Below are 20,945 nucleotides of genomic sequence, written 5' to 3' on the forward strand. Positions count from 1 at the left end.
TTGTGTATGGCCTTGCACATCTACAAACCAATTTTTTTGATGTGAAATGAAGAGTGCACTGAAGGGGATTGTGCTGTGCTATCTTCTGCTCACTACTTTTGACCTGCAATGTGAATGATACAACAGCAGGTAACTGGGACAGCGGATACGAGGAGCTGTAGCTCAAAATGGTTTTGACTACTTTGAGAACTGACCTCCAGGAATACGATGAAATTAAACCGGGGTAACTGCAAGCTGCTTTGCTGAAGCAGAAGTACGGGAGTTCAGTGGCAAGTGAGTGCCTGGATGGCAGCTCTTCGGAGAAAGGCTGGTGCGCTGCGGCGCACTGACAGGGCCAACCGAAGCCAAGCGCTACCGTACGACAGGCCGGCATTACACAGTACGGCGGGACAGGCAGCAGGTTTCCAAGTCGCGTAACTCGTTAACATAAAAGGCATGCTCCTGCACCAAAGCTGTGCCTGCCGCGTACCGGTGGTAAGGAAGCCGGACCGATGCGCTGCAGCGCTAGCGCGTCCCTCGTGCTCCGGCGTGGAACACTTCCATCCCCTGGCAGGCGGACTGCGGCTCCCAGAGTGCCCCGCGCCGCCGGAAGCGGCGCTTCCTCTGACAACACTTCCGCTGGAGCTCGCGGGGGCTGCGGGTTAGTGTGCTGGTTGTCTGGTGGCGTGAGGCGGTTCGTGGGGCCCCGGTAGCGGCAGCATCATCATCATCATGGTGAGCGGTGGAGGAGAGTGATGTTGGCGGCGGCTGCGGCGTTCTGTGGTGGTTCGGCGCGGGGGAGAGAGGGTGTAGCGGGGCGGGGCGGCGGCCGCGCTTTCCGTAGTCCCGCGTGCTAGGGCCTGGTGCTCGCGCTCCTCCTTCGCGCTTTGTCCGGCGGCGGTTGTAGCGCTCGCGGGTGGGGCGGCCTCGCTCCCTGTCCCGCGCGCCGGGAGCGGGAAGCGGCGGCGGCGTGTTGGACCTGGAAGGTTCTAGAGCGCGCGCCGGGTGGGCCCGGTGGGACGCGGCAGGGCGGGCAGCGCTGTGTGGGAGCCGCCGCTCCTGTAGCCGGCGGGGGCAGCGCGGGTCCTGGGCCCGCGGGGGGAGGGCTTCTCCGCCTCGCCTCCTCCCGCAGGAGAAAGTGTTTCGGCACGCCCGTGTCCCGGGGCCTTCATCATGGCTGACATAATGGAGACGGGCGGGAAGGCGCTTTTCCCCGTGACTCCCAAGAAGTCCTGGAGCGGCAGCGCCGAGTCACGGAGCACGAGAGGCGGCTCTTGGTGAACTACCGAGAGCTGCTCTCGTGTTTTGTGGCCTCTGCTGCGCCCTTTGTTTTTTTCTTGCCCGAGTCGTGATGGAATGGGTACAAAACCGGCAGAAAAGTTGTGCGCTGGTTATGTAGCGAAGTAAGAAGTCATGGAACTTTCTTAAGAGGGTTGATGCGTTTGTTGTTCTGAGATTTGATTCTAATTCATTTAAGTCGTGAAATCACAGAATCGCTTAGGCGAGTTCCAGCCGTTATCCTAGTGCTGCCAAGTGCAGCGTTAAACTCTGTCCCAAAGCACCACATCTTTTAAATAACTCCAGGGATGATGACTCAACCACTTTTCAGGGCAGTCTGTTCCGATGCTTCACAACCCTATTGGTGAAGAAATTTCACCAAATATCCATTCTAAACTTACCTCTGGTACAACTTGAAGCCGTATCACAGAATCAACCAGGCTGGAAAAGACCTCAGAGTTCATCAAGTCCGTCTATTACCTAATACCTAACACCTCCTGACAACTAAACCATGGCTCCATGTGCCACATCCAGTCTTTTTTTGAACATCTCCAGGGATGGTGACTCCACTATCTCCCTGGGCAGCCCATTCCACTGGCCAGTTACTGTTGTCCTAGCAAGTCCTTGAGTTTTCTGTGAGTGTTAGGCTTTAACAGTATGTGTTTATTAATGATATAATCAATTTGCATGGAAATGCAAAAAAAATGAAAAATTTAATGTTCAACGTTAATGTCAAAATACTAAATTTCCAGCAAGCTTAGGTTCTCATGGTTGTATGTGTCTTGGGGCTGTCTGGATCTGATGGTTAGCCACGCAGAACAGCTACATAAATGTTGCCATACAGTAATGTAGTGGTAACAGCCTTTCAGACTTACAGATAATATCAGGGAATATGCTGTCTTTAGGGGAAAATTGGAGTCTGTCTTGTAATCTGTTCACATGATGAAGAGCTTGCCAGATAGATTTTTAAAGAAAGAATCAAGATGAATTTATAACTTTGAGCCAAACCAAATGGGATGTAGAAATAAATAATTTTAATAAAACATAGTTCAGGTTGTTAGTGTCTCAGGGATCTGTTTTTTAAAATTCATTCTTTCATTAAAGTGAAAGGAATCTGCTTATGTTAACTCTGTTTTAGGCATCCCTTTCCCTTGCTCCTGTGAACATTTTCAAGGCAGGTGCAGATGAAGAAAAGGCAGAAACAGCTCGTCTGGTAAGTGTAATTCTCTAAGAAGCCCATAATAGCTTGAGGTAATTAAGCTTTGTCTTTTCTATTTTAAATGTATTTTATGATAATGTGGAACTTCATCTGTTTTATTGTTTTTTCTTGATGCATGTCTATGAACAAAAGGTAGGAGGAGTGTTGTTTGTCCCAGCAATTAGAGAAACTCCTCAAAAGTGTTCAAAAAAACTATGTACCTTAGTTCAGAAAGTTGATATTCACTGGGAGGCATTTCTTTCAGCTGTGAAAAAGGATTTTATGTTTTCTGTGAGAATTAAATGTATTTGATCTGGTTGTCAAAATGCAGCAGTTAAGAAACTTGGACCCACAATTGATCTGGTTCTCAAAATGCAGCAGTTAAACTTGGACCCACACTCTGCTGAAAGGAGTGGTGTTAACATGTACCCTGGGAAGTTATGGGCTAACATCTACTTCTTGTATTAAAGTAGAAATGAATGCTTTTCTAAGGCGTATTTGCTTTCATTTCAGTCGTCCTTTGTTGGGGCCATTGCCATTGGTGACCTGGTCAAGAGCACTCTGGGTCCTAAAGGCATGGTAAGACAGCTGCAGGTTCTCTCTGGTCATACCTGTTAATTTAGTTTTAATAGTCAAAGCATGTTTTCAAGCCATTTTCTTTATCTTGTAGGACAAGATTCTTTTAAGTACTGGGAGAGATAGCACAGTAACAGTTACCAACGATGGTGCCACCATCCTGAAAGCTATTGGAGTTGACAACCCAGCTGCCAAGGTCTTGGTTGGTAAGTTTTTAGCAGTTTGTCATTCGAGTACTTGGCATTTCTTTATTTGTGACTGTACTCTGTGTAGTTTTTATTTGTTCGTAGAAAAATGTTCTTCAAATAATGTGAAAGATTGAAGGGAGAGGGAGCCGAGTTCCTCAGGTAAGGAGGCCAAGGTATTGCAAGAGTTGTTGAGCTCCAGAAAAGCAGAATTGAGGCATATGCTGCCCTTGCAAAACTGCTCTGGTGTCTCCTTGCTTTCCCTAAACCTCAGTTTGTCCCAGGAGTAAAAAGAGACAAAAGACACCTGTCTTTTTGTGTCCCCAGGAAAATTGAAACCAGAATTTTACTGGGGAACACAGGTTCTCTCTACTTCTCCCTGATTTAAATCTCTTCTGTCACTTCATTAACGTTCTACTTTGGACAGAGCTTTAGCTTTGTGATCAGCTGTCTTAATGTGCAGATCATGCAAGTTTAGTGACAAGCAGACCCCTGACAATTCATTGTCAAGTTTCTTGATAATTTTGTGTTGCTGGGTCCTTGCTTAACAACAGTTCATGTGGCATACTTGGTTACATTCTCTGATCCTATATCTGTACCTTAGGCTGCTCTCTGGCCCTGCTGCCTTTTGTTGACTGTCTTTAGGAATGGAGAGAGAAAGAAGTAGCACTTGACCATCACCAAACTAGAACCAATCTCTAGGTTAAAAATGGAAGAGCAGGATTTTGAAGGATGCTGAGTTTGATTAGTGTGGCAGGATTTTGCGTAACTTAGAGTGACTTCTTTAAACTATTGAGGAGTAAGACTCTCTTTTGTTCTTGAAACTAATCTGAGATGAGAGTGTTTGTATGTAAAACTGGTACAGCTAAGTGTGGCATTTCAAATCAAACATTAATGCAGAAACTTTTTCCTTTAGATATGTCGAAGGTTCAGGATGATGAAGTAGGTGATGGAACTACATCTGTCACAGTGTTGGCAGCTGAATTACTGAGGGTAATGTATTACAGTTTTTAAGACGTGTTTCTGTTTGGCAATGTACTCCTGTGATATCAGTAGGAGGTGTGTTACTAGATGTTTATGAAGAGAGCTTCAAAATGCTCTATTGCGATTGAAATTGGTAGGAACAACTCCTTAGGCATTGTGTCATTAATGTTTTGTAAATTTTTATACTATATTCCTTTTTATTTATAAATTCACAAGAATTCTAATTTGGTACATTTAAAAACATTGTTTTATCTTACTTCATTATGCAAATGAAACAGAGAAGTATCACTGTCACAAGTCATTTCCTAGATGTTGCACACAGTAGCATGGAGCATTGCTTAATTGTGAGATTCAGTCCTCTGAAATCCCTTTCTATAACATTAATGAGAAAAAAAAAAACCTGTCAAATTTTGTTCTGTGCATGAGCCCTGAATTCATGCTGTTCCTTCAAACTCTGCATACAGAGTTTGTACTGCTAGACTCGCTTAAGAAGTGAGGAACTCTTGTTGGCAGCACTGTGCCAGTAAATCTTACCATCTCAGATTAAGAGCAGTTGAGAAATTATTTGTGATCTTGCCAAGTTCCCTGCAAAAAGGAAGTTTGGAGGGTTGTTTTTTTTACAGCTATGCTTTTAAGTTGCATCTATAAGCAAACAGAAAACTGGTCTCAAACATGAAGTGGAAGATTGCTATTTGAAGTATATGTTTGGTTGCTGTTCCTATTTGAGTTAGGTTTATGTTTTATAATAAATATTTCTTGATGATATTCCATGGGCAGATCATATTTGCCTAGATTGGAAGAGAAGCCTGCCAGTAGTGTGATTTTTAATTTCCTTGTTACAGCTTTCTGGCTTTTACTGACATTCAGATTTTTCTGATTACTTGGAAGTGTTCTTGGAGTACCTTGGAGGATAAAGGCTGATTATTAATTTCATTTAAATAGGAGGCAGAATTATTAATTGCAAGGAAGATTCATCCTCAGACCATCATTGCAGGCTGGAGAGCAGCCACAAAAGCTTCAAGAGAGGCACTTCTGAAAGCAGCTGTGGATCATGGGTTAGTAATGTACATTTGATGTAATTCTTTATAAACCAGCCAAGGTTAAAATATCAGTGAGAACTGTAGACCACTAGAAAATTCTTCACTCACTTGTTCTTTTTTAACTAAAGTAAAGGCTGAATTTAGGAGTTTTAACAGTTAAGAGAGAAAAGATTGTGTTTTCTTTAGATAAACTCCAGAAGCCTTATGAAATTATTTAAAATAACTTACAGCATGCAGGAACAACTAAGCAATAATTTGCTCCCTAGATCAAATATCTGAGCTGTTATTTCAGATTTCATATTCTGATTTTAAATGTGGCTTTTTTACCTGATAGTTGGAGAGCACAGGCTTACTAAAGCTGAATTGCAAAGGTTCTCCATTTCAAATAGAAGGTTATATTCTGGGACACTGAAGGGGTTCTGTACAGCATTCCTCAGAATGGAACATGGTACACATAGATACAGGCTAGAAGAAGGTTGGGACTCAGTGAAGGCTTTTAGGTTGTCCACTTTAACTGTATGGATTTTATTTTTAGTAATGATGAAGTCAAGTTCCGTGAAGACTTGATGAACATTGCAGGAACGACTCTTTCATCAAAATTACTTACTCATCATAAGGACCACTTTGTCAAACTAGCTGTAGAAGCTGTTCTTAGGTTGAAAGGTTCTGGTAATTTGGAGGCTATTCATGTCATTAAGAAACTTGGTGGAAGTTTGGCTGATTCCTACTTAGATGAAGGTAAGTCTTTGTATGTTGGCTGTAAGTGTGCTTTAGAAATGAAGCTGTTAGAAACTTCTGTATTATTAATAAATATGAGGGGGAGTTGTAATAATGTTACGTTTTTTTTAATGTGAAGTCTTGAAATATCTTGCTGTTACTACAGGGTTTTTACTTGACAAGAAGATTGGTGTAAATCAGCCAAAAAGAATTGAAAATGCAAAGATTCTTATTGCAAACACTGGTATGGATACAGACAAGATTAAGGTATGTGGCAGAACTGCTGTTGTGAAGTAATGGTTTCATAAATGGAATTCCTGTTTAGAGTGCTCTCTTTGTTTTTGATTTAGATTTTTGGCTCTCGTGTTAGAGTGGACTCTACAGCAAAGGTAGCAGAAATAGAACAGGCAGAAAAAGAAAAAATGAAGGAGAAGGTAGACCGTATCCTTAAGCATGGAATAAACTGCTTTATTAACAGGTATGTATTTTCTGGGAAAAGAGGTAGAGGTTTTATAATGTAGTTAGTAGCAAAATAAAAATACTGTGAGTGTGAAGAACATTGTTTATTCTTGTATCTCTAAAATTAGGTGATCATACCTAGTGTTTAATTTATTGGCCAGGGTTTTTTTCTGTGCTTTTTCTAGTGCACCATTTCTCCCCTCCCTCGCCCCCCACCTTTGAGAAGTGATGTTACTTAACCAGGAATTTGTTTCAGTCCAGTTGAAGCAATGTCACTGTGCTTTCATACTAACATTGATGAATACCAGCAGTGTAGTCCATGTCCATATCCATATCCCCCTTTGGTGTTGAAAGTCTGTGCTGCTCATTGCATTTGTTCGAGACAAACAGCTATCTTTTTTTCCTGCTTCCTGGGAAGCTGATTATTTAGTACTACACCGAAGAATAGGAGTTGTAAGAGTAACATGGTTTTCCACAGTAGCAAAGATTGTTTCTTTTAGGGTGAAATGCCATCTTACAACTCTCCTTCAAAGTCTGTGTTAAACATCTGTAAGAACCACTGACAGATTGATGAATCTCACAGTCCTGCCATTTGTGTCATGTTTCATATCTGTTTCGTTCATGTATCAGCAGAATTAGCACTCTCTTAGTGAACTTGGTATAAATACACAGTCCTGTTGTGCCCAGGCTCCTTCCAGAGTCAAGACTCCTGCTGGCAAATTGATAGAAGAATCCTTTGAAGTATGCAAAAAAAAAAATCCTTAACTCCAGGGTTGCTATCCTAAGGAATCTCAGATACCAGTCAGTCACTGTAGCCACACCAGTGTATTCCAGTTACATTGACTCTTGACTTCCAGATTTAACTCCCTGATAAAACTGACTTCTGCTTGTAGGCAGGCTGTAGATCCACTTCACGTTTGATGCTGTAAGACCTTACCAGTCAACTCTCACAGAGGAGATGCTTGATGGGGTCAAGGCTATACAGATACAGAGTAGGAAGAATCTCCTCTGCACATTTCCAGCAGCACCAGTTGTCTCTTTTGAAGATGGATTAGAAACATCTTTTTTGCAAGAGATGGCATCTTGCAGCTCCTGCTCAATCTCTATAATGTTCAGTCTCTAATTTGGAAAGGAAAAATAATTTGGCATGCCACAGAATTCTGAGCGGTCATTGACCATTTAGCTTTAGATGACTACTTTGTTGCAGAGAGAGTGGGAACCTACTGCTAAGGCAGCACATGCTCTGTGGTCTGCTCATTTGTGTATGTTGCAAGGCTGGCCATTTATTATTCCAAGAGAGTTGTTTACTGGTTGGGTTTTATGTTGGTGAAGGAGTTAGAAGGACCTTGCTTCACATGTGGTACTAGTGCACTCCGCTAGAATAGACAGTTAAGTGCCCAGCAGGCACTTAGGATGAAAGGACTTAGAATTTAAAGCATGTGGTTCTCTGCACTCAGCCTGTCTTTAGGGGAAGGGTATTTCAAACAGCTTGGATTTTTAATTTTTTCCTTAGCTTTGCATGCTTTCCTGTCCCTGCATTTGCCTCTGATGTGCCTGTGTTTTTGTAATTGTAGACAGCTGATTTACAACTACCCTGAACAACTCTTTGGAGCTGCTGGTGTCATGGCTATTGAACACGCAGACTTCGCGGGTGTGGAACGTCTGGCTCTTGTTACAGGTACACAGAGTAACTTACCGTATGAAACTGAATCACAGAAATGTTCAGGTTGGAAAGGACCCTCAGGATCACCAAGTCCAACCCAGAACCCTACTCTACAAACCATAGCCCCAAGCATCCAAACCACCTTTAAACAGATTCAGGGATGGTGACTCAACCACCTCCCTGGGCAGCACATTCCATTGCCTGACAACTCTTTGTGTGAAAAGTTTTTTTCCTAATGTCCAGTCTAAACTTGCACTATTTCATCTACAGTAAATGATAATGCTTGATCACCTAGTTTGTACTTTTTACTATTAAGCAGATCTGTAAGTGTGAAAAGTTCTCCAATTAACCTTTACTTCACAGTGAAATAGAAACAGATATGGAGGACCCTATGCAATTGGCCATAAGAAACTCTGAATTTGTTGCTTTATCAACTGCTATGTAACTGTCAGTCGTTTTTCAGAAGCAAGTATGCCAGTTTCTATCTTAAGTATGTTATACTTTGTCTGTAAAATGTCTGATTCTGAATCCTCCCTGCATAATGATTTAACACACTTTTTTTCTTTAGCACATGTGAATGAAAAATCATGTATCTAACTGTGGAATGTCATTTACCCAGTTAGTGCCATTAATTTTCTTTCATACTGTAAAATATTTTTCTGTCACGACCCTGCTTGATAAACTTACATTCTAGGGAAAAGATGGAACTTAGCAATTGAAAGAATAAAATGATAAATCTTTGACTTCTGCATACTCTTAACATTTCTAGGTGGTGAAATTGCATCAACCTTTGATCACCCTGAGCTAGTAAAACTGGGAAGCTGCAAGCTTATTGAAGAAGTCATGATTGGAGAAGATAAACTCATTCATTTCTCTGGAGTGGCAATGGGTAAGTGTTTGATCACCAATGGCATGTTTTATCATTGGCATTAAGCTCTGCTGATGCTGTTCAGTTACCAGGGTGGCACAGGAAATTTGTAACCATGTTTAATTAAAGCCTTACTCTTCAGTAAAAGTCCTACAAAGATGTGTTTGGTTAAGTTGCATATGTTGAATGCAGATTGTGCATTTGTGAGGGTAGGAACTGAAATTTCTGCTTTGGGAGATTAAGTTGACAAGAAAAGGAGCAACGTGTCATGCTTGAGAACTCATTCTAGTCAATCACAGGATGTTAAGGGTTGGAAGGGATCTCTGGAGATCTTCAAGTCCAACCCCCTTGCTAGAGCAGGACCATAGGCTGTGGCACAGGTCACTCAGGAACACATCCAGATGGGTCTTGAAAGTCTCCAAGAAGGAGACTCCACAACCTCTCTGGGCAGCCTGTTCCAGTGCCCTGTTACAGTGAAGTTTTTCCTCATGTTGAGGTGGAACCTCCTGTGCTGTAGTTTCCATCCATTGCTCCTTGTCCTATCCCAGGGCACAAGTGAGCAGAGGCTGTCCCTGTCCCTTCCTTCCTGACACCCAGCCCTCAGGTATTTTTACACATTTATGCTGTAACTTCCCTGAGGGGCTGTTTGAGGTAACACTAATTCTCTTAAATGAGATGCTGTGGAACAGCTGATTAAGCAACAGCATAGTGTACAACGTGTCATTCCGCCTGGGAGACGTCATCATTCTTTCTGCCACCAAGATCTGAGCTTGACTGTGGTGATAGCAAAACCATTAGGAATGTTTTGTATGGCATCTTTTTATATCTCTGGTTCTTTGCCTCCTTTTTAATCTTTTTGCATTTACACTTTTTAGGTGAGGCTTGCACTATAGTTCTGCGTGGAGCCACACAGCAGATTCTAGATGAAGCAGAGAGGTCTTTGCATGATGCTCTCTGTGTTCTTGCCCAGACAGTGAAGGACACTAGAACTGTGTATGGTGGAGGTGAATATTTGATTCTTTGCACTTTGTACATGGTAAACTTGTTTGTATCATTGTTCAAGTTGGATCTAAAACATCTGTTTGTCTTCAATGAGTAGGTTGTTCAGAGATGCTGATGGCTAATGCTGTTGCAGAACTTGCCATCCGAACACCTGGCAAGGAGTCTGTTGCAATGGAGTCCTTTGCTAAGGCTTTACGAATGGTAAGTTTGTTTCATCGGATTGCTGGATTAATAGATATAGTTTCACTAAGTTTACTGACTTCTGACATCAGGTAATTGCTTCTCTTTTTCAAAGTTTTGGTCTTTTAAAAGTAAAAAAAGTGAAATTTAGCAACATATCTCAGTTGAACAGAGGGGAAAATGTTACTGTTTTCTGTCCTAGAAAAAAAGTATTGATATATTTTAGTGATTGTGCATGTTAAAGAATCTGTTCACATGCTAGTCCTCTTTTCATTGGTTCTTGCTTCTCTTACCTGTGAGGTTAAAAGTGCAGCAGAAATAGCTCATGGTAAAATTGGCTTTTTAATTTGACAAGTCGATGTAGAAAAGAACAGTCCTTCTATTCAATTGTTACTTTAGTGCTATTTGATAGCATTCGTGCTCTAGTACTATTAGAAGTTTCTAGACTTGCACTGGAGATTCCATCTTGGTAGGAAATCAGAGTATCACAGGATATGTTTATAGACTATATAGTCTGTGCTAACAGACTGTTGATTTGAGGGAAAAACTGCCTTTCTGTAATTCAAATTGGTGAAAACCTTTCTTAGGAAATAAAGACCATAGGAAAATGTCTCTCCTGAGAAAATCAAAAGAAGGAGCATGGTAAGACTTGGCATTACCTGTTCAGTCAGCACATGCAATTTGCACTGCTGTTGGTTAAACAGTGAACAGAATGATCTGGTAGTTAATGCTTACCAGTGAGCTTCTTTTCTTAAAATGAATTAATTTCTTTCTCTCCATGTAAAATGAACTGACAAATCTGCTAAAATGCTACTGTCTTAATAATAAGACTCTTAGAAAGTTAGTTTGGTTTTTTGTTGGTTTGTTTGGGGTTTATTTTCCCCTTTTTCTGTATCTTCTGACCACTGTAACGGATTATCTGCTACATTTCTGAAACTTCCTCTTCTTGAATTGGAATAGTAACTAACACCAAAGTGTGTTTCATGTTGACTGGGGATCAGTCCCTGCATTACTTAACAACAACCTGTGTTTATCCCCTTAGATCCCAACAATAATAGCTGACAATGCTGGCTATGACAGTGCAGATCTAGTTGCTCAGCTCAGAGCTGCTCACAGTGAGGGAAAGACAACTTATGGACTTGGTAAGGGGACTTGTGTTACTGGATTCCTGTTTGGGGGGGTGCTTAGGCTTATTACACTTGGTCCCATATGCTGATTTCTGTTAGCTTTGCATAGGATGTAGGCATTAGGTTCCATTGTCATTCTGCAAGCCTTGTAATAAGAGAGAAAAGATTTGTTTCTGCAGGGGGTGGTTCCCACCTGTTCCTTACTTACATTGAGTCTGCTTATATTAAGCTTGAAAAGAATGGCAATGATTTAAAACCAAACAAAAACTCAACCCAACCAAACACCTCTTCTTCCCTGAAAAAAGTTGTGAAGGACTCTGAAGTTGTTGTATCTAAGGAAAATAGTGCTGAGAGTCCTGCTTGGATCTTGTCACCTCTTCCCAGTGTATAAAGTTCTGATCATTGATTTTTTTTTTTCTATAATTGCAACATGTTAGGCTTAAATCAGAAGCCTGGAAGTGAAAGACTTTATTTAATACTCCCCTTACTATCAGTATGGCTCTTTTGAGCAGATAAGTTACTGTACTCTCAGCTTCTTACTGTTTCCCTTAAAAAACACACAAGTTGAAAACTCCAAACCAACACAACAAAGAGAACAAAAAAAAAAAAGTCACTTCCATAATGTGTCTCTTCCTCCAGATATGAAGGAGGGTACCATTGGAGACATGTCAGTCTTGGGAGTGACAGAAAGTTTTCAAGTCAAGAGACAAGTTCTGCTGAGTGCAGCTGAAGCAGCAGAAATGATTCTTCGTGTAGATGACATTATTAAAGCAGCACCAAGGTATGGTCTGAGTATCTACATGGTCAGGTACAGTGAGACTGAATAACTTTGTTCTGTGGAAGAGTAGCTATGCAGAAAAGTGTTGTTCTGAAAAATCTCTTCTTTGAAGTGAAGACTGACATCTGACATGCTTACATCGGTCTTACATGGGGCTTTTTGCATTAGTAGTATGAGAGCCATCATTGTGCTTAAAGGAGCATGCCTGAGCAACGCCTAGGTCATTGGCCAAGAGAGCCAAAGGCATCCTGGCTGGAATCAGAAATGCTGTGTCCAGCTGGAGTAGGGAGGTGATTGTCTCTTTATGCTCAGCACTGGTGAGGCTACACCTGGAGTGTTGTGACCAGTTTGGGGCACCGCAATCCAAGAGAGATGTGGAGGTGCTGGAGGAGGGCAGAGGAGGGCAAGGAAGCTGGGAAGGGCCTGGAGAAGAAATCTGATGAGGAGAGACTGAAGGAGCTGGGGATGGTTAGTGTGAAAGAGAGGAGGCTGAGGGGAGACCTCCTGGCTCTCTACAACTCCCTGAAAGGAGGTTGTGGAGAGGTTGGTGCTGGTCTCTTCTCCCAGGTCATTAGTGATAGAAGAAGAGGGAATGGCCTCAAGCTGCCACTGGGTAGGTTCAGACTGGACATCAGGAAACTTTTTTTCAGGGCAAGAGTGGTCAGGGATTGGAATGTGCTGGGCAGGGAGGTGGTGGAGTGCCCAAGCCTGGCTGTGTTTGAAGGTGGTTTGGCTGTGGTGCTTGGGGCTGTGGTTTAGGGGTGAGCCTTGTAGAGTAGGGTTGTGGGTTGGCCTTGGTGATCCTGAGGGGCTTTTCCAACCTGAATGTTTCTGTGATTCTGTGATCTTAGGTCACCAGCTAGTCCTGTGGCATATGTAGTACATATAGCCATTTGCCACAATGGCTGACCAGTATGTAAGGGGTCCTGCTGCTTTTTTCTCTCATCAAGAACTGAGAAATGCCCAGGAGAATCTGCAGCTACAACAAACCCACATTTGTTCAAGTGTTTGAGAAGAGTTTATCCTATGCATGTCCACTACCAGGGAGTTTGCACTGTCTTCTGAATCTCAGGGGGGTCTTATCATGCTCAAAGACTGTGTAATAGCTTTGAGATGATACTGCCTTTTGTACTGTGAGATTAAAGCTAGAGCTGGACTCAAAATACCATCAGTCAGGGTTGGTGTGGAGCTTCGTGGCTGTCAACATGGTGCCAAACGTTCTGATTTTTCTTTTTCTTCCTAGGAAACGTGTACCAGACCATCGCCCATGTTAAATTCTCTTCAGTCCCTGAGGAGGTGTGGACCAGATCTCGCCTAGTAATTTTTTTTTTCTAATGATCTAATTTTCGTGAGATTATGGAACAGAAGCTTGAGATGAGCAGATCTCCATCAAATAACTGTCTTCAGTTGGTTTTAACTTATTACAGTTTACGTGTGTCTTGGGGAAAAATCCGCTTTCAAGCAAACCAGGGGTTTTGTACAACCCTCTTTCTTCTGTTCCTCTCCAGGTTCCACTTAAAATACACAGGAAAAAGAAAAATAAATTCAAATCCATCTAAGTTGTAGTTGTCTCTGTGTAGAATGAAGAAGGGCTGTTTCCTTAGAACAGCTGTGGTGCTCAGATGCTTCAGGTGGTGGCCTGGCAGACTGGGGAGGATCACGTCAAGCCTTTGTAGCTTGCTGGTTCAAGCTGGTGTTTAGTGTGAGTGTTTTATTCCAATCCTGGCTGCATAGGTTTTGAGCTGGCATCCTGGAAGGAGGCTCTGAAGTTTAATGTTATCCTTTTGTAGTGGTACTGGAATGTTACTTTTTTTTTTTTTTTTTTTTTTTGTGGTGAAAGAAAGAGAAAAAGGTGAAGAGAAATCTTAGTCAGTATCCAGAACTGCAACTTGAGGAATTTCACAGCCTTTTATGCCACAAATTTTGTGTGGATAGGGGTTCTGCCGAGCAGAGTCGAGAGGAAAATACAGTGTGGGAAAGATAACATCTTGGATCAAACACTCTGTGTTTGACTGTAAGGGCAAACTGGACTCAGCCACTGTGGCAAACACAGTAGAGGGCAGTGGAAAGTGTGCCAGGCTGCATCATCTTCCCTTTCTTTTGTTCCTGCCTTTCATATTTAATCAACCTTTCTTAATACTCACTTTCCTATTCCAGCAGTGCTGCAAGGGCAGCATATTTCTTAAGGAGAATCTTTCATGCTCGGGTTGCAGGGAAGTCTGTGATGCCTGCAGCAGTCTTTGTTTGGGTGCTCCATGATTGTAGGCAGAGACAAGTGGAGGGACTGCCTGTGTGGGAGCCCAGAGAGGTGCCAGCTGGATGTCATGACCCTCCTGTCTCTTGCAAGTATAACATAACACAGCTCCTTGGCAAATGCCAGGGGAGGTCTGCCAAGACAGGAAGCTTAACTGGGAATACAGAAAATACCTGTGCAAACATTTTTCTCCTTTCAGTTTTCTGAAATGAGGAGACCTGCTTACAGAACATTCCTTCAGACTCTTGAAACAAAATCTCCTCGGCTCCTCCAAAGGGACAGTAGGGTGCAGAGAGTGCTGTGTGAAATGCCAACTGCTGACAAGCAAGTGAAAGCAGCTTTCCCACCACCTCAGGCAGGATCAGGCCAATTCCACTGGAAATAAAGCACTGAAACTTGGATGTTAAAAAAGCTCCAAGCTGTTGCCCTGCTGAGTAATTTTATAGGAAGGAGTAGTCTGTTGGAACAAGGTTAGATAAAGACTTCAGAGAGCTGGAATGCAGTTAGTTCCAAAGAAGGGTGGTTTAGCTCAGCCAGATGCTAGTATACTTTATTTGATGACTGGTAAGCACACTGCCCTGCTGCCAGCCAGATCCACATTCAGACTTCAGTTAACAAGGCGGCAAGTGCTAGCTGAGTCTGTGTATTTCCAGATAATCTTTCAAGCCTGTAAATGACATCAAACAGGCAGGAACTGGCATTGAATCAAACCTGTTCTGGAAAATGAACTGCTGCTTGTGCAGCCGGTGGTGGTGAGGCAGCTTCACTGGATGGGTGAGGCACAGAGGGCTCCCCAGCCTGGTTAATAAAAGCTGTCTGGTACCAAACTCAGTGATCTGTGCTGTGGAATCAAAAGCTAAACTGTAATTTGGAGCCAGATTTCTGTGTTAAATTAAAACATCAGATCAAAGTCAAACATTGCTGAGAAAAGAGAGCTTAGTGCATTTCGAAGGTGATTCTGAACCCAGCCTGAGCTGCAAGGTGGAGAAACACCCATCTGAAGTCTGCTGAGTAAACTTAGGTTCTGTTTCAAATTCCATGCAAGCCTGTAGCAGCTGGCTCCCAGCCCTGGGTTTCTATTCATGCAAGTTTACCTTTGCAGCTCCTGTGGATTGCCCATTTTAGTCAGGCTTTGATTATCCTCTTTGCTACTGCATGAAAGCCTGGCACCTACAGCTGCCCTTACAGGCAGCATTGTCTGGTACATGAAAGCTGGCAGCAAAGCCTCTGGATTTCACAGCATCACAGTACGTTAGAGGTTGGAAGGGACCTCCAGAGATCAAGTCCAACCCCCCTGCCAAAGCAGGATCTCCCAGGGTAGTTGCACAGAAATGCATCCAGGTGGGTTTTCAATGTGTCCAGAATGTTTTGAATGTGTCTGAGTTGCTCAAATATGTCCAGAGAAGGGCAACAAGGCTGGGGAGGGCTCTGGAGCACAGCCCTGTGAGGAGAGGCTGAGGGAGCTGGGGGTGTTTAGCCTGGAGAAGAGGAGGCTCAGGGGAGACCTCATTGCTCTCTACAACTACCTGAAGGGAGGTTGTAGCCAGGTGGGGGTTGGGCTCTTCTCCCAGACAAGCAGCAAGAGAACAAGAGGACACAGTCTCAAGTTGTGCCAGGGGAGGGCTGGGCTGGGTTCTTCCCAGCAAGAGAGACTGGCCATTGGAATGTGCTGCCCAGGGAGGTGGTGGGATTGGCATCCCTGGAGGTATTTAAGCAAAGCCTGAATGAGGCACTTAGTGCCATGGTCTGGTTGATTAGTTAGGGTTGGGTGATGGGTTGGACTCGGTGGTCTTGGAGGTCTCTTACAACCTGGCTGATTCTGTGATTCAGAGGAGACTCCACAACCTCTCTGGGCAGCCTGTTCCAGTGCTACATCACCTTCACCACCATGAGGAAAAATCTCTTGGCAATGACATAAAAAGAGTGGTCATAGATTTTAACAGGAGGGGGGTGGCAGCCGTAAGAGCAGAGCGAGTGGTCATCTTGAAGAGTGGCTTGCATCTCAGCTCAAACACTTCAGCAAGGTGGAAGGAAGAAGAGCAAGTCTGTGGGCTTCCTGTAGGTGAACAGCAGCAAGTCCCTGTGTACTGTGGATAATCCAGCCATGGAAAAGAGCTGAACTGTGTCTTCATCTCTCCTGTCAGCTCGTGAGTGGTGCTCACATGGGAGGAGGAGGAAAAGAAGAAGTGTCCAGAAAGTGCTGTAAAGAAAGAGGTGCCTGTACAAGAGTTTTGCTGTCACCTAGCTCTAAGCTGGTGCACTGACTCCTGAGGACCAGCCAGGTGGCCTGGTACTCCCTGGACCCCAGCAAGCAGGAGAGAAGTATAAGTTGGGTGGTGGTGTGAGCGTGCTGCCACCTTTGCCAGAGCGGGCAGCTGAGCATCAGCAGGTCTCAGCTTCTGGCTCGGGCTTGGCAGCCGGAGGTGGTGATGGCTTCTCGTGGAGCGTGATTTCTACCACTGCCCCAGAGCGCTTCCGGGGCTCAGGGGTCTCCTCTGACCACCTCCCCACCCTGCGCACTCCTTTGGCCACCTTGGGTGCGTTCCTGCAGGGGTTGTGGTCGTAGATCACCAGCTTTAGGCCGGGGAGGTGAGCCAGGCTGGGGAAGAACCGGATGGAGTTGCGATCCACGTCGATCACCTCCAGCAAAGGCATGTCCAGGAGCACGGTGGGGAACTCGGCCAGTAGGTTGCCCGACAGCCAGATGCTGCGCAGCTCCTGCAGGCGCCGCAGCCGGCTGGGGAGGGTGCGCAGCGCGTTGGAGCCGGCGTGCAGGGTCTTGAGCAGGCGCAGCTCGCACACCACCTCCGGCAGGCACTGCAGGCAGTTGGACTCGATCCAGAGGGTCTTGAGGTTCTGCAGGAGCTGCAGCTCGAGGGGCAGGCTGCAGAGCTTGTTGTTGCCCAGGTAGAGGATGCACAGCTGCTTCAGCGTGCACACCACCAGGGGCAGCGCTTTGAAGTTGTTGAAGTCCAGCGCCAGGATCTGCAGGTTCTGCAGCTGCTCTAGCTCAGGAGGCAGATGGTTCAGGTTGTTGTCGCTCAGGTACAGCTTGACCAGTTCCTTAAAAGAGCAAACGTGCAGAGGCAGCCGCCTCAGCTGGCTGCCACTCAGATCCACCATTTTATCCACTGGCATCTCTTCTAGGTCTTCCAGGAGGTACTTCTGGCACTTGCTGGAAGGCACAAAAGCAGCTATTGCTTTCAGGTTGTTGCCCATCCCAGGACTTGCTTTGTCTGGGGACTGTGGGGACTGCAAGGCGCAGGGACCCACCTTGCTCTTCTCCTGCTGAGCACTGGCCTGCTGGTAAGTCAGGCTTCCCAATATATAAGGCTCTGTTTACAAGACACCAGCCACTAATCTCAAGGGCTCTGAAATGTTTCTGATAACCAAATGAGTGTTTGGTGATGGGGATTATGGACAGGACAACTCACAGAGCAGGTCTCACTCTCTTGCCCACACTCCTGCTCACCCTTCCCTGAAAAACCTTTGCCCTTGCCTCTTCCTGCACACTGTCAATGCTCTCCAATTTTGCCTTAAACTGTTGCCCTGCTGCCCCAGAGCCTCTCACCTCTTGCTCAGGCTGTGCTCTCTGTGCAGCCGGTGCTGGCAGGAGAGGGGGGATCAGCTCAGGAAAGAAAACACCACAGCAGACCCAATTTTTAGACTCAAAGCATTTAGCTTTCATGAAACTTTTGGTGGAAACGTTGGGTGCAATTTAATTGTTGTTTAAAGCCACTTCTGGAGGCTTGACTGACTTTGCAGGTGAGTGGCAGGGTTAGGGATTCACTTTGCAAGGTTCCAAATGAATCATTTCAGGGTAAGTTGCCACCCAGTACTTATCTTAAAGCTTTAACACAGGGACTTGGCAAACTTATATCTTGAGCTGCTCTGCTATTTATGTTCCTCATTTAATGGTGCTTGCTGTAGCCTCTGGCACCCTTGGCTGTATTTTTCATGATGTGTTTCATTGCATTATGTTTTGCTGCTTGAAGCTCCATTTAAAAGGTTCACCTCCACAACCTGCTGAGGCTGTTCTCTGGCTGCCTTTTGTCTGTGCTACCACAACACCTGTGTCCTTACCAAAACCTGTCAAGAAACTGCCAGGAATTTAATTCCATCAAGTTTCTCACTTGTTATAGGTGAGATAAATACAGTGTTGAAGTTTATGGCTATGGAGTTGTGACAGTGTAAACTGTTCTCACAGGATGTTAGGGGCTGGAAGGGACCTCTGGAGTTCTTCGAGTCCAAGACCCCCTGCCAGAGCAGGACCAGAGAATTCAGCACAGGTCACACAGGAACACATCCAGACAGGGCTGGAAAGGCTCCAGAGAAGGAGACTCCACAACCTCTCTGGGCAGCCTGTTCCAGTGCTCTGGGACCCTTACAGTAAAGAAGTTCCTCCTCATGTAGAGGTGGAACCTTCTGTGCTGGAGTTTATATCCATTTTACCTTGTCCTATCCCAGGGTGCAACTGAGCAGAGGCTGTCCCCTCCCTCTTGACCCCCAGCCCTCAGCTATTGATAGACATTGATCAGATCCCCTCTCAGTCTTCTCCTCTCCAGATTAAACAGCCCCAGGGCTCTCAGCCTCTCCTCCCCATGCAGTGCTCCAGTCCCTTCAGCATTCTGGTAGCTCTCCCTTGGACTCTCTCCAGCAGATCCCTGTCACTTTGAACTGGGGAGTCCAGAACTGGATGCAATATTCAAGGTGAGGTCTCAGCAGGGCAGAGTAGAGGGGGAGGAAAACCTCCCTGGCTCTGCTGGACACACTCCTCTGAATGCAGCCCAGGCTCCCATTGGCCTTCTTGGCCACCAGGGCACATGGTTGTCCCATGCAAAACTATGTAATCAAAATATTTCATTGCTGAGAGCCACAAAACAAATGACAGAACGAACAGAAGCTGGAGAAGGCGGCAGTATCAAGCAGTTAAGGTGGCCTCTGGATCTCTGGGCAAATCCAGCAACAGAAAGCTCTTAACTGTCACTTGCTTTCCGATGTGAAGCAGCCCTTAGCCATACAGTGTAGGCTATAGGATGCTTGCCAGGCTTTTCCCTGCAAGATGAGTGGCTGTGCCATGCAGCAGTCATGCTCAGGAATGTATGGGAGACCAATCACATCCTGGGCTGCCAGCAGATCCAGAGAGGTGATTCTGCCACTTTGCTCTGCTCTGGTGAGACCTCACCTGGAGTACTGTGTACTCAGTACAGGAAGGACATGGAGCTGATGGAACAGGTCCAGAGGAGGGCCATGAAAATGCTCAGGGGGTTGGAGCAGCTCTGCTATGAGGAGAGGCTGAGGGAGCTGGGGGTGTTCAGCCTGGAGAAGAGGAGGCTCCAAGGAGACCTAATAGCAACCTGCCAGTACCTGAAGGGGGCTACAAGAAGGCTGGAGAGAGACTGTTTGCAAAGGCCTGCAGGGACAGGAGGAGGGACAATGGCTTCAAACTAGAGCAGAGCAGAATGAGACTGAATGTTTGGAAGAAGTTCTTCACTATGAGGGTGGTGGAACACTGGAACAGGTTGCCCAGGGAGGTGTTTGAGGCCCCATCCCTGGAGGCTCAACAGGGCTCTGGGCAACCTGATCTAGTTGGGGTTGCCCCTGCTGATTGCAGAGGGGGTTGGACTGGATGACCTTTGGAGGTCCCTTCTGGCCTGGACCATTCTATGATTCACAGAGGAGGAGAACAACAGAGATGGCCTCTTGGAACTGGTATTGCAGCAGAACAGAGACCAGCAAGTGGCCTGAGTGCCAGAAAACAGCTTTTAGATGGAGAAACTGGGCAGAGTGTCAAGCCTGGAGATAGGTCACAGTCATCTGCTGCCGTGCTGGGGAATAGAGGTACTGAAAATTCTCTCCTGACAGAAGGCAGCACTAGCTGAGCACAGAGTCCCAGCAGCAGGAGCTGGTTGGCACTGAATGAGGTTGTCAGAGCAGCTACTTCAGTGCTTTAATGCTCCATGCCCTGCCAGAAGACCACCAAGGGGAATGTGTCATTCCTGGATTCCCCAAGGCATCCTTTCCCAAGCAGTTACCCTCTGCACTATGATCTGACTTCAAAAAAAAAATTTCTCAGGGCAAGAGTGGTCAGGGGTTGGAATGTGCTGCCCAGGGAGGTGGTGGAGTGCCCAAGCCTGGCTGTGTTTGAAGGTGGTTTGGCTGTGGTGCTTGGGGCTGTGGTTTAGGGGTGAGCCTTGTAGAGTAGGGATCTGGGTTGGCCTTGGTGATCCTGAAGGGCTCTTCCAACCTGAATGTTTCTGTGATTCTGTCAAAATCTTTCTATGTCCCTCTGCAAGTTGGTGTGGGTTGTTTTGGTTTGGTTGGTGTTTTTTTTTGTTTGTTTGTTTGTTTTTTTCATTTATTTCCATTTCTAAGCAGCTGTGTCACCTTATGAAGGCAAGGCTCCCCCACTCCACTACGGCTACAAGTGTGGAAAACCCAATCCATGTGGCATAAATCCTGCTGAATTTACACCCGTGGTGAAGGCAGAGCCTTTAGACAAACCTCTCCAGATGTCCTGCTGGTAAGAGCAGTATCAAAACCTAGCTAAGAGTACATTAATAATATACTTTATGCATATTTTTCTCAATAACCCACATGGATAGAAATCACTTTGCACCATCCCTCATGTCTATAGACTCAGATATGTCTCTCTGT

The 20,945-nt window shown here is 45.1% G+C and overlaps 2 protein-coding genes across 2 annotated transcripts; one reads left to right on the forward strand and one right to left on the reverse strand.

The window, feature by feature from the left end:
• Window positions 1-682: 682 nt before the first annotated feature.
• CCT2 (chaperonin containing TCP1 subunit 2) lies at window positions 683-13,504 on the forward strand. The gene is made up of 16 exons (XM_054399456.1): window positions 683-714; window positions 2,396-2,470; window positions 2,969-3,034; window positions 3,126-3,237; window positions 4,133-4,209; window positions 5,143-5,255; window positions 5,776-5,978; window positions 6,124-6,224; window positions 6,308-6,435; window positions 7,991-8,094; window positions 8,849-8,968; window positions 9,823-9,951; window positions 10,047-10,150; window positions 11,172-11,271; window positions 11,896-12,037; window positions 13,278-13,504. Exons 1-16 carry the CDS (start codon window positions 712-714, stop codon window positions 13,306-13,308), a joined length of 1,608 nt encoding a protein of 535 aa, XP_054255431.1. The 5' UTR covers window positions 683-711; the 3' UTR covers window positions 13,309-13,504.
• A 3,166-nt stretch (window positions 13,505-16,670) lies between these two features.
• On the reverse strand, window positions 16,671-17,507 carry LRRC10 (leucine rich repeat containing 10). The gene has a single exon (XM_054399874.1). The coding sequence runs from the start codon at window positions 17,505-17,507 to the stop codon at window positions 16,671-16,673; it is 837 nt and encodes a 278-aa protein (XP_054255849.1).
• Window positions 17,508-20,945: the final 3,438 nt, after the last annotated feature.

This window comes from Indicator indicator, chromosome 3, assembly GCF_027791375.1.
Source record: "Indicator indicator isolate 239-I01 chromosome 3, UM_Iind_1.1, whole genome shotgun sequence".
Classification (NCBI taxonomy): Eukaryota; Metazoa; Chordata; class Aves; order Piciformes; family Indicatoridae; genus Indicator; species Indicator indicator.